The sequence below is a fragment of the Rattus norvegicus genome, chromosome 1 (genome assembly GCF_021556685.1).
Source record: "Rattus norvegicus strain SHRSP/BbbUtx chromosome 1, alternate assembly SHRSP_T2T, whole genome shotgun sequence".
Taxonomy (NCBI): Eukaryota; Metazoa; Chordata; class Mammalia; order Rodentia; family Muridae; genus Rattus; species Rattus norvegicus.
The window spans coordinates 19,195,651-19,208,997 of record NC_141534.1 but is presented as its reverse complement, the minus strand read 5'-3'; the positions used below and the strand labels follow the sequence as shown (position 1 = coordinate 19,208,997).

Genomic DNA, 13,347 nt, shown 5'->3' with positions numbered 1-13,347 from the left:
GGAGGTCTCAGCACTTCTATAATTAACATAAACTGGCTAATCCCCACAGTCATTGCCATATGAGCACTTCCCAGACGAGTCTTTATTCTATCAACTTGACAAATGACACAGATATGAATCTGCTGTCTCTTGCCTTTTTCTTCTCTTCATGTTGAATCACTCATTACACCCCAGCTTCTGCTTCTTCCTGTGGTGCTTTGAATAGTTTGGCCCCCATAGGTTCATGTGTTTCAATGCTTGGGAAGTGGCACTATTAGGACGTATGGCCTTATTGGAATAGATGTGGCTTAGTTGGAGAAAGTGCACCACTGCATAGATGGGCATTGAGGTCTCCTGTGCTCAAGATCCACCCAGTATGGAATCAGATCTTCCTCTTGGCTGCCTGTGGAAGAAAATCCCATTCTGATGCCTGTGGATTAAGATGTAGAACTCTTGACTGCTCCAGCACCATGTCTGTCTGCACATTGCCATGGTTTCCACCATGATGATAATAAACTAAAACTCTGAAACTGTAAGCCAGCCCAAATTAAATGTCATCCTTTGTTAAAGTTGTCTTGGTCATGGTATCTCTACTAAGACACTTTCTAATCTGATTCTATCATTCATTATGGTCTTACTGTAACTTGTGCGTCTCTTTCTCTGACCTGATTTTGCTTCAAGTGATGATTCATATACTCCACTTCTTCATGTGCCTCATAATATCTGATGTGACACCAGACATGGTGAATATTAGGCTGCCTAGTCTTGAATTTTGTTGTCCTTTAATAGGATTGGACTTGGTCTTGGTATGAAGTTCATGTTTTGGAAAATGGTAATTCTTTTCAGGAGATTCTCTCTAGAATTTTCTTTGGGAATTGTTACCATGAGTGAAGAGTAACTTTGGTCTGGAGCTAAGTAAATCCCTCTACTAAGAAAACATCCTTCGATACTTTACCTGACGTCCTTGCCACTTTATAGGTATTCCAGGTTGGATCATGGGAAAGCAGGTCAATTCTAGGGAGCAAGTTTTGTTCGAGGCATTTTTCTTTTTCCCAACTATTACAGTTTTTGACTCTTAGAGCAGTTTTAGCTGCTTTTCTTCATGCATTGGCCACCTAGCAGTTGGGCCCCTCCTCACAGCCTTGCAGACTTCAGCTCAACTCTGCCTTCAGCAGCTTATTCCTCCTTTGCATTCTGCTGAGCGGACTCTTGCCAAGTTGGCCTCTGTGAGTGCCAGTCCTTCTGCTTGGCCTGTTCATGCTCGACTGTGACTTTTCCTCCATGCATCACTTCAGAAACTCTGGCCCAGGCACTAATCTGAGGCATCTGTAACTCTTTGATTTGCCTTTCTCAATGACTGCATTACCCTAGCAACCGATGCTCAGTGCTATGACGTGTTCAGGTCCATAACTTTGGTCAAGTATTCTTGTGACTTAAACTAAGGAAGTAAATCTAGATCCTGTTAGCCAATCCCGATCAAAAGCAGAAATCCCAATGTATTCTCTTCGTAGAACTTACCTAATACGATTGTGTAGTTTTAATCTTTGTTTCTGCCTGAAGTTCATTTTAATGAATGAGGAAAGGTAAGACTCCATAACTTACCATTTTCCTGTGCAGATAATCTTGGCTGCACAGCCATGGTCTATGCTACTGCCATTCATTTGCAATATGGCTAAAAATCAAGTATTCGTGTGTGAGGGAGGCAGTTACAGACTAATTTTTAGTTATGTTAAACTTTTTTTTTATCGTGTCAAGCCAGGAGAGGAAGAGAGGAAGAGAGAGAGAGAGAGAGAGAGAGAGAGAGAGAGAGAGAGAGAGAGAGAGAGAGGAAGAGTGGAAGAGCAGAAGAGTGAGAGTGAGGAAGAAGAGTGAGAGACTGTTAAACTTTCTAAACCTTTGCTTGTCTCAATGATTGCTAAAGGGCACTTGCCTCTGTTTACTTTGGATGACGTTTCATGTTCTTACCTCCCTGGTCAAGGTTTATTTCAACCAAGGATATCAAGCCACATTAAATTGCATGAATTTTATAAGACTGAACATAGTGAGGGGATTTTACACCTGAGTCACATCACTGTATTGCATTTAGTTATTTTTCAAGGTATTCAAACTTAGTATGTAAATTTCCATGTTTTGACTTTATTTACTTCCTGATACTTCCTCTTCAGTTTTTGAAGTCATTTTAAGTATTATTTCTTCTGTGTGCATGCCCATGCATGCATTTGCATGTGTCCATGTGTGTTTGTGCATGTGGAGGCCTGAGTCCATGTCAGTTGCCCTTAGTTGGTCTCCACCACTATTTTTTTGAGAATAGGTCCTTTACTGAACCTGGAACTTGCCAATTTAGATAGATGAACTCTCAAGTAAGCTAGAGGCTTCCTGTTTTTGCCTCCTATGTGCTGGGGGGTTAAAGTCAAGAGTTGCTACACATGGCCTTTATTTACAGGTTGACGATTCAAACCCAGGTCCTCATGCCTGTGCAGCGGACACTTTACTGATTATGCAATCACCACAAACTTCCTTCCTGCTTCACATTTCTAACATTGCCATTTCCCAATTTTGCTTATTTTTTTCATTCTATTCCTTCTAATATCAAGTTTGGGTCTGTGTTTCCTCTGTTGCCATTTGTATTCCATTACTTTTATTTATATTCAGATATATTAATATCTCTCTTCAGTCTTTGCTTGAGATAGGATCCTCTAGCTCAGGCTGGTTTGAACTCAAACCTCTAGCCTCAGTCTTCCAAGAGCTGGGACTAAAAGTATAAGGCTTCACGGTCTGCTTATTATTTCTGCTCATATGCTTTCTGTTGGTTATGCTGCTTTAGTACTTGGATGGAAAGCCAGTGATTCAAAGAAGCAAGTAGTGAGTAAGTAAGTAAATGTCTGAACAATGCCTAACTCTGAAGGATAGCACACATGTAGATAAAATTGTGCCTTCCTTGTCTTCCTAATCAAGATATTTCATCTTACTAATAATTTTGACTGTGCATTTTAACAAAGATGAAAACACAAATTCACAGCTGAGTGAATGTATTACACGGTAAGTGTTATGTAGAATTATGGTGGCCATTGGTTTCTCTGGCATGACCAGTACACTTCTATTCATATAGACCTAGATTTTATTAGTTTTGCTGTGAACGAAACCACAACCCATTTAAACTGAAATAGTCCTAAGGGTTTATTTACTTATTTTTGTCAAATTATTTTTAACAATTTGGCTATTAAACTGAATGTTCCCTTACCTAACTTAACTCACTCAGTTAATTAAAAAAAATGAACTTTGTGCCTGTTTCATTTCACTATAGACTAAGGAAAACAAAACACATGTAAACATTAGAATGCTCTTTTTTATACTAATCTTCTAGAAGAATGAAGGTAAATATCAAACTAATACTACAGGAATGACATATCTTTACTGTAAAACTATTTCTTGTGAACTTGAACCCTTCTTGGGCATAGGTACTTTTACATAGCAGATTGCACAGTAAAAATACTCAATGAATGACTTTTTTTTTGGTCTTTTTTATGTTTTGACATTAATTCTCTCACTTATCCATAACAATTTATATAGTTATTCCAGGCAGAAGAAAATTCCTGGGTCTTACTTTATTACATTATTGCTAGGTTTTGGGTTTTGAAATTTAAAAGGACTACAGTTGATTCAGCCTTATAACTTTTATGACCAGGTCTTTTTCCACATTCATAGTGATTTTTATTAGTTCTTTTGAATTAATCCAACATTTAAATTAGAGGAAATTGTGGGTAGAAAAGAGTGTCAAATTCCACTTTTTGGTTGCTTTTAATTTTAGACAGGGTGTCACTCTGTCTCTTTCCTAGAGTCACTATGTAGCCATGTCTAACTTCAAAATAATGTGATCCTCCTTACTAGTGTTCTGGATTTCCCATGTCAGTACCCTGTCCAGCTTGAATTCTACTTTTGAATGATGTCGAGAGTTATGATTGTGGCCGTTTTATCGTTTTATCTTTTTTTAAATGAATAAGCATGAAAATGGCTTTCAAGTTCCATACAAACTGCCTCTCAGAGGTCAACAGACTAATCAAAAATAATTTTGTTTTGATACTTGTTTAAGAATGTGACATTAATTCCGGTATTTTCTGGGGCCTTTTTATGTAATAATATCATTGTTGTCTGAGCGATTCCAGCATCTACTTTCTTCACAGACATGATGTGGTCTCTCCAAAGAAAGTTAACAAAGATACAGAGGCGGATGCTTGCAGGCAACTATTGGACTGAGAACCTGGTCCCCAATGGAGGAGTCAGAGAAAGGACTGAAGGAGCTGAAGGGGTTTGCAACCCCATAGGAAGAAAACAGTATCAACCAACCAGACCTGCCAGAGCTCCCAGGGAATTAAACCACCTTCGAAAGAGTATACTGGGATGGTCTGATGGCTCCAGCTACATATGTAGCAGAGGAGGGCCTTGTCCAGGATCAGTAAGAGGAGAAGCCTTTAGTCCTGTGAAGACTGGATGCCCCGGTGCATGGGAATGCCAGGGCAGGGAGGCAGCAGTGGTATGGGTAGGTGAGGGGATACCTTCATAGAAGCAGGGAGAGGGGGATGAGTTGGGGGATTTCCAGAGGGGAAAACTAGAAAGGGGATAACATTCTAGTGTAAATAAAGAAAAGAAAAAGGTCAAGTAACATATAAAGGCAGACCTATCAAGAATTATACCAGACTTCTCACCAGAGATTAGGAACGTCAGAAATACTGGGCAGATGCCATACAGACCCTAAGAGAACACAAATGCCAGCTCCAGCTACTATAACCAGCAAAACTCTCACTTAACATAGGTGGAGGAACCAAGATATTCCATGAAAAAACCAAATTTATACAATATCTTTCCACAAATCCAGCCCTACAAAGAATAATAGATGAACAAGGAGGAAAACTACACACTAGTAAAAGCAAGAACATAACCTCTTACAAAAAAGAGAGCCACACAAACATAATTCCACCTCTAACAACAAAAATAACAGGAAACAACAATCACTATTCCTTAATATTTCTTAGCATCCATGGATTCAATTACCCAATAAAAAGACAGACTAACAACTGGTTATGACGTAAAGAGGACCGAGATTTTGCTGCATACAGGAAACACAACTTAGTGACAAAGACAGACACAACCTCAGAGTAAAAGGCTGAAAACAATTTTCTAAGCAAATTGTTCCAGGAAACAAGCTGGAGTAGCCATTCTAACAATGAATGAAATCGACTTTCAACCAAAAGTTATGAAAAAGATAAGGAAGGACACTTCATATTCCTCAAAGAAAAAACCAATCCTGCATATGCTCCAAATGCAAGGGCACCTACCTTCATAAAAGAAACCTTACTAAAGCTCAAAAGGACACATTGCACATCACACAATAACAGTGGGAGATTTCAACACCCCACTCTCATCAGTGGACAGATCACGGAAACAGAAACTAAACAGAAACATAGACAAACTAACAGAAGTTATGAACCAAATGGATTTAACAGAGGAAATTCAAAAAATCATTTCCTACTACAGAAGCCTATAGTCAACAAAACTAGAAAATCTGGACGAAATGGACAATTTTCTAGACAGATACCACGTACCAAATTTAAATCAGGATTAGATAAACCATGTAAATTCTCCCATAAATCCTAAAGAAATAGAAGTAGTTCTTAAAATTGTTCCAACCAAAAAGAGCCAGATGGGTTGTGTGTGGAATTCTATTATACCTTCATAAAAGACCCAATACTAACACTGTTCAAACTATCCCACAAAATACAAACAGAAGCAACACCACCTAATTCTGTCTATGAAGCCACAATTACACTTATACCTAAACCACACAAAGACCCAACACAAAAAGAGAATTGCAGACCACAAAACTACTCAACAAAATTCTCGCGAACTGAATCCAAGAACACATCAAAGCAATCATTCATCATGATCAAGTAGGCTTCATCCCAGGGATGAAGGGATGGTTCAATGTATGGAAATCCATCAACATAATCCACTATGTAAACAAACTCAAAGAAATAAAAACACATGACTATCTCATTAGATGCTGAGAAAGCACTTGACAAAATTCAACACCCCTTCATGTTAAAAGTCTTGGAAAGATCAGGAATTCAAGGCCCATACCTAAACATAGTAAAAGCAATATACAGCAAACCAGTAGCCAACATCAAACTAAATGGAGAGAAACTTGAAGCAATCCTCCCCCCCCCAAAAAAAACCCAAACAAACAAACCCGGGACTAAACAAGGCTGCCCACTCTCTCCCTACTTATTCAATAAAGTACTCGAAGTTCTAGCCAGAGCAATCAGACAACAAAAGGAGGTCAAAGCAATACAAATGGGAAAGGAAAAAGTCAATATATCACTATTTGCAGATGATATGACAGTATACTTATGTGACCCCAAAACTTCCACCAGAGAACTACTAGTCCTGATAAACAACTTTAGCATAGTGACCTTCCTCTATTCAAAGGATAAACAGGCTAAAAAACAAAATAGTCACAGATAACATAACATACATAGCTTTGACTCTAACCAAGCAAGTGAAAGATCTGTATGACAAGAACTTCAAGTCTCTGAAGATAGAAATTGAAGATAATCTCTGAAGACGGAAAGACCTCCCATGCTCATGGATGGGCAGGATTAATTTAGTAAAGATGGCCATCTAGCTAAAAGCCATCTACAGATTCAATGCAATCCCCACCAAAATTCCAACTCAATTCCTCATAGAGTTTGAAAGAGCAATTTGCAAATTCATTTGGAATAACAAAAAACCCAGGGTATTGAAAACTATCCTCAGCAATAAAAAAACTTCTGGGGCAATCAACATCCCTGACCTCAAGCTATATTACAGAGCAATGGTGATACAAACTGTATGGTATTGTTCAGAGACAGGCAGGTAGATCAATGGAATAGAATTGAAGACCCAGAAATTAACCCACAAACCTATGGGCACTTGATCTTTGACAAAGGAGCTAAAAGTACCCAGTGGAAAAAAGATAGCATTTTCAACAAATGATGCTGGTTCAACTGGATGCCAGAAAGTAGACCCAGCTATACCTCTCTTGGGCATATACCCAAAAGATGCTCCGACATACAACAAAGACACATGCTCCACTATGTTCATAGCAGCCTTATTTATAACAGCCAGAAGCTGGAAAGAACCCAGATGCCCTTCAACAGAGGAATGGATATAGAAAATATGGTACATCTACACAGTGGAGTACTACTTAGCTATCAAAAACAATGACTTCATGAAATTCATAGGCAAATGAATGGAACTAGAAAATGTCAACCTGAGTGAGGTAACCCAATCACAGAAAAACACACATTGTATGCACTCACTGATAAGTGGATATTAGCCCAAAAATTCAAATTACTCAAGGTACACTCCACAGACCACATTAAGCTCAAGAAGAAGGAAGACCAAAGTGCAGATGCTTCACTCCTTCTTAAAAGTGGGAAGAAAATTTTCATAGGAGGGGATATGGAGACAAAGTTTGGACAGAGACTGAAGGAATGGTCATTCAGATCCTGCCCCACCTAGGGATCCAGCCCGTATATATACAGCTACCAAAACTAGACAATATTGACAATACCAAAAATTGCATGCTGACAGGAACCTGATATAGCTATCTCCTGAAAGGCTCAGCCAGATCGTGACAAGTACAGAGGCAAAGGCTAGCAGTAAACCATTGAACTGAGAATGGGGTCCCTTTTGGAGGAGTTAGAGAAAGGATTGAAGGATCTAAAGAGGTTTGCCACCCCATAAGAACAACAATACCAACCAACCAGAGCTCCCAGGGACTAAACCACTACCCAAAGACAGACCCATGGCTCTAGCTGCATATGTAGCAGAAGATGGCCTTTTTGGGCACCAATGGAAGGAGAAACCCTTGGTCCTACAAAGGCTGGAACCCCCAGTGTAGGAGAATGTCAGGGCAGGGAGGCGAGGCAGGAAGTGGGGGTAGATGGGGAAGGGAACACCCTTATAGAGGAAGGGGAGGGGAATGGGAAAGGGGGCTTATGGAAGGGAATCCAGGAAAGGGAATAGCATTTGAAATGTCAATAGAAAGTATCCAATAGAAAATAAATAAAAAAGACGAAGAGAATCAAAAAAAGAGAGAAAGAAAGAAACAAAAAAAGAAAGAAAGAAAGAGAGAAAGAAAGGGAGAAAATATCTAATAAAAGAAAAAAAAAAGTCAACAAAGCAACTTTCCTCTAGGGACGTTCCTGTGTACAGTGGCTTTCATCAGGAGGATTTCAGTGCCTAACTGCAGGCATTACAAGCTTCAGAAACGACTGCAATGTTTCTCTATGATAGCCACAAAAATCCAGTATGATGCTGTAGAAAGTAGGAAGTGTTTTTGCAAGACAAAACGAAACAAAACAGAACAACACAAAAAAAAAACCACATAAGGTTAATTCAATACTGTTCAGAGACAGAATTTCAAACCTTAAGAACTGAGTAAGAACAGAAACAAGCACACTGCTGAAGCTGTTTCTCAGAGAATTTCATGGACACAGAGAACCACTCTTGTCTCCTGCACCGACTATTTCAGTCTGCTAGGGGAGCCCTAAGCAAGTGACGTCATCAGTGTTCCAGCCTCGATGAGTTTACTAAGGCAGTGAATTAGGCTAATTCTGAAATTCCCAAACTGTTTTTGAACAGCAGTTGTTATAAGGGATCTCCGTCCTCAAGACTCCCTCCTCCACTGACTGTTTCCATCTACCCTAAAGCCAAGCAGGAAGATTTGCCTAGGATTATGACAATACTGCAACCCAATGGGTAGCGGACTTAACACTCAAGAACTAGATGGGGAAATTACATAAAAACAAAAGAAAACAAACGAATAAGACCTGCCAGAGGTGCCTGCCATCTGCTCATGTAGGAGGGGAAAAAAAGCATGTTATGATCACTATCGAGGAATTAATTCATAGTTGAGATGGTCACATTTGATTGGTGGCCACATCAACGGGCTTTGCTGTTCTGAGCTTCCTCCTCTATCCACGTGTAGTCCCCCAGCCCCTTAGACATGGCTTATTTTCCACAGAGCATTGTTGTTCCCCAGGATAAAATGTGTTTCTTATTAAATTGTTTTGTGTCTTTGTGTTTGATGACAAGCAGGGCTACCTGTGTGTTATCCCAGTGTGTCTCAGCAAGGGACCCTCGTATTATGTCTGGTAAGGATCCTAAGAGATGAGGGAAGAGCTGTCATTATGATGGGAGCAGTTGCCCAGCACCTCTCCCTTCTGTCACAAGCACATTCCTGAATCTTTTCCATCTACAGTTAGGAAAAAGAGATCACATCTCATAAATAAATTTTTACCTTACGAATTAACACTAAAGACAGTCGAGGGGACATCATATACTCACAGCCTACAAACCATGCCTATCAATAAAACTCAGTGATTAGGCAGATGTAAAAGAAAATCATGATGCACTTTTCCTATCAGCTTCTGGCAGTGACTCTTATTCAAATGGCAATTACTGGCAAAAAAAAATGTAGCCTCAACTATTTAGAAAAGTGGCTTTATTGAATTTACAAACAAGGACCTACAATTTTCCATTTCCTTAGCAAGATATTAAATCAAGCAAGCTAAGTGTGTCATCATGACTATAATTTACGTGATGTGACATGACAGTTAAGATGTACTGTGGTAATTTCTGAGAGCTGGCAGTATTATTGTAGTATCAAAAATTTATATGGTTCAGTTATTAAGGCAAATTGTTTCATTCATACTGAGAAGGCTGACAGCAAACCACTGAGGGCCTCCACGGTACACTAGAAAATGCCTTCCATAGTCAAACAATTTGCACACTCCGTTACCATCGTTTTGTTCACTGAATGGAAATGGGGACAGAAAGCAGGCAGGGATTTTTGGAGAGAAAAAAGATCTGCTGTGGAATATGAAGTGTTTCATTGTGGGTGGTTAGAAGAAACAGTTCAGCCAGAGGAGGGAAGTTATCTTTGGGATCCAACCACTACGAACAGGATGTCCAAATTCTTAGCTCTGCTGTTATTTAATACCCCGATTGCTTGCTTTCCTTCCGTTGGTTTGATTTTCAGCCAACAGAAAGAAAAGGCATGTGACCGAAAAAGAAATAATGGAAAATATGATAATGGTAATTTCTATTTGTAATTGTCCTTAATTAAATAAATTTTAGGGGAGAGACAGAGAAAGAGAGAGGGGGGAGGGGGAGGGGGGGAGGGGGAGAGGGAGAGGGAGAGGAGAAGAAGGAAGGATGGAAAGAAGGAAAGGAAGGAAGGATGGATAGACCTGAAACTCATCTGACTTTGACCCAAATTTCTCCCTGAAGCTCCTTTCAGGAATAAAAAGCAGTTTATTTTTATTTTTACTCTTTGGCAATGTTAAGCAGTAGAAAGTCAAGCTGCACGCTGTTTTGTTCTTGTCAGGGATATAGGAGATTTCTAACTAGGATAAAATGACATCATGTCATAAAGGGCCTAGGAAACAAGAGTTTAATTATATTTTTATCACAGCTATTGGATTTTATGCAGCATATGCTGTCTCTTTTAAAATACATGCACATTGGAAACCTACTTTATTCATTTACACATTTTTGTAGTAGCATTTAGAAACCTGTTAAAAATAAGAAGCTAGCTATGAGTGAAAATGTTTCAATCAACTAAAATTACAAATTCCCATTCATTGAGCAGTATATGAGTTACTATTATTTCTGTTTCATTGCTCAAATATCATGCAATACAGACAATAATTGTATGTATACTTTTGTTTACTTAGCTAATGAACATTTTTTTCAGTATTAACAATATGTTATTAGGGACAGGTGACACTGTTACCCCATCACCAGCTTCTATAATGAGCTAACCTAATCCATGATGAAGTATTAATTTTCATTTCCACAGAAATATTCACAAAATATTTAAATTTAGTTTTTAACAAATGGTTTGGGGGAAAAAAAGCAAAATTCTAAACACCAAGAAATACATCTAGAGAGAATTCATGCTTCACTCACACACACACACACGCACACACACACACACACACACACACACACATTGAATTTTCAAGTCTACTCTCCTTGTTTATTTGTGTGTGTATTTTTACATATAAGTATGCTTGAAAATAACATGCATTTTCAATATGGCAAGTTCAAGACACTTCTATCTCCAATGTGCAGAAAAGATGTAGTTTGCACATATCTCATAGCAAGCATTGGAATAGATACATAATAAATCAGTTTTTCCAGTTAGCATGCATACTAGCTAGAAGGGTAAAGGGAACTTTGTCTATCAGTTTTGAGATAAAATTGAAACAGATGAGGAAAACTTTGTAAAAAAAAAAAGCCATCCTAGACTACTGTAAAAGCAGTCATATTTAAATAAACCTATCAGTTTCCTCCAATGCCTAAAATATGTTTTTAAAAATCTCTAGAGACTTCATTTATATTTGTTCTTTCAAAAATTTACCTGGAACGTATATGAAAATCTAAAAGTGCCATAGGCTTTTGACATCTCCTACTACATCAGGCACAGCACATGGAGAAGGCCCAACTTGATCTCATTTAGTTGCCTCTGGAACTATGATACGGTGCATGTTTGATTTCACTCGCTTTCTGGACAGGTCAGTTAAAATACAGTTGCAAGAAGAAGGTCACAAATGGACTTACTTTGTTTCTCAGATATGGCGCTGGGGCACTCCAGTAGTAACTGTCTGGCAGGGATCGCCGGGCCTCAGAATTACTGACGCTGATCTGCTGGGGTGCGTCAGGGTTATCAAGCTGGGGAGCCACCTGAATGCGGCCAGAGAGGTCTGTGAGGTACCAGCCGTGCATGTCTTGAATCTTAAAGGAAACACAACATCACCAGTTACAAAACACGAATAAACAAACAACAGGAGCAGCTTTTGTCCCCCTCTGGCATAGCGCTTGGGGTTTGTGAAACTAGGGGAAAAGCTACAGACACTTTAAAAACATAGGAGTCATGTATATTGTGTCTATCATCAATATTATTGTGTGCACTCACACAGAACCCATTGTTTACTTTTTTATTTAAGTTTTTGAGAACCCTGATAGAACTATGAAATGATCAGTTTTTATTGTTTCCTTAAACTGTGATTCCAAGTACCTTCTGCTTGTGTGCGTGCGTGCATGCGTGTGTGTGCGTGTGTGTGAGCGTGTGTGTGTCGCACATTCTCATGATTAGCATCCCCTATCTTCTTCCTTGCTCTCTACCTTTTAGTTTTTGAGACACAGTCTCTTGCTTAATCTGGTGCTGAGTTAGTTAGCCTGGCATTTAAGCCCGGGGATCCTCCCATTTCTGTCTCCCCACTGCTGGGATTATAAGTGTGCCCCACTGTATCAGCAATTATGTGAGTGCTACGGACTTAAACTCGGGCCCTTTTACAAACTGAATCAAAAAATACTGAAATCCATTCTGATTTATACGATGTGTTATAATGTTCTATAATATGTCAAAAAACTTAACCTAGAATCTCACATTTTTTACTTCAGTAGTATTTCTTACAGTCTTATGAAACCTGACATCCCACAAGTGTCGTCTATGCATTCGTAAGGCAGAGGACAAAGGAACTCATATGTGCAGGACTGAAAAGGTAGCTTTTACACAATATTTCCATTCTTCCTACTTTATGAATTTTCTGTTTTGAGGCTCCGGGTCATTTGAATCCACAAGAATGTTGCTATGACAACATCTCTCAAAACTGTATATATTCTTTGTCATAGGATCAGAAGTACTCTGGGGACCCATATCCTAGCCCAGAAAATGAATCACTTTAAAGGAGGAGTAAAAGCTGAGTCATGATTTGTTTATAGTGTTATAACTCAGTTAATGATAGGTGTACACTCCCACTTACAACTGAGACCATCCTGTGCAGTTTAGATAAAACGGTTTGCTGAGCTGGAAGGCCAGGAGACACCAGGGTTGTATTAGCTTTATCATCTCTGAGATCAAATTCATCATGACATCAACAAGTTCAGAGGGGAAAAGCTTATTTTCCTTCCATGTTCCAGATTTGTGAAACACATTTATCCATCATAGTGGGCAGACTGTAGTAGAGTAGAGCCATTTAACTCATGACAGCAGGGGGGCAGAGTATCTAAGGCCTGATGTTCATTCCTTAAGTTTGCCTGCCTTGTCTTATGTCCTCTGACCAGGCCCCACGTCCAGTGTTCCCGCCATCTCCCAATAGTCTACTCACAATTTCAATCTATGAATAGAATAAACCATTGATTGGATGAGAGTCCTTCTGATCCAGACATTGCCGTGTAGATCCAGAGGGGATCTCTACTCAGACTACTCAAGCTGATAGCCATGGTTAATCATCGAAGGGGCGGCCAGTTTCAGAATTT

General features: G+C 39.2%; 1 protein-coding gene across 7 annotated transcripts in view; it reads right to left on the bottom strand.

Annotated features, from left to right (window-relative positions):
- Positions 1-13,347, bottom strand: part of Lama2 (laminin subunit alpha 2) — a 647,938-nt gene that overhangs the window by 346,822 nt on the left and 287,769 nt on the right. For all 7 annotated transcript variants that reach the window (XR_015627317.1, XR_015627326.1, NM_001427039.1 and 4 more), the window contains exon 12: positions 11,647-11,820. Coding sequence is in view for 5 of the 7 variants with exons in the window: in NM_001427039.1 (NP_001413968.1) it covers positions 11,647-11,820 (174 nt within the window). In the remaining 2 variants the exon portion in view is untranslated. The remainder of the gene's footprint in view (positions 1-11,646; positions 11,821-13,347) is intronic.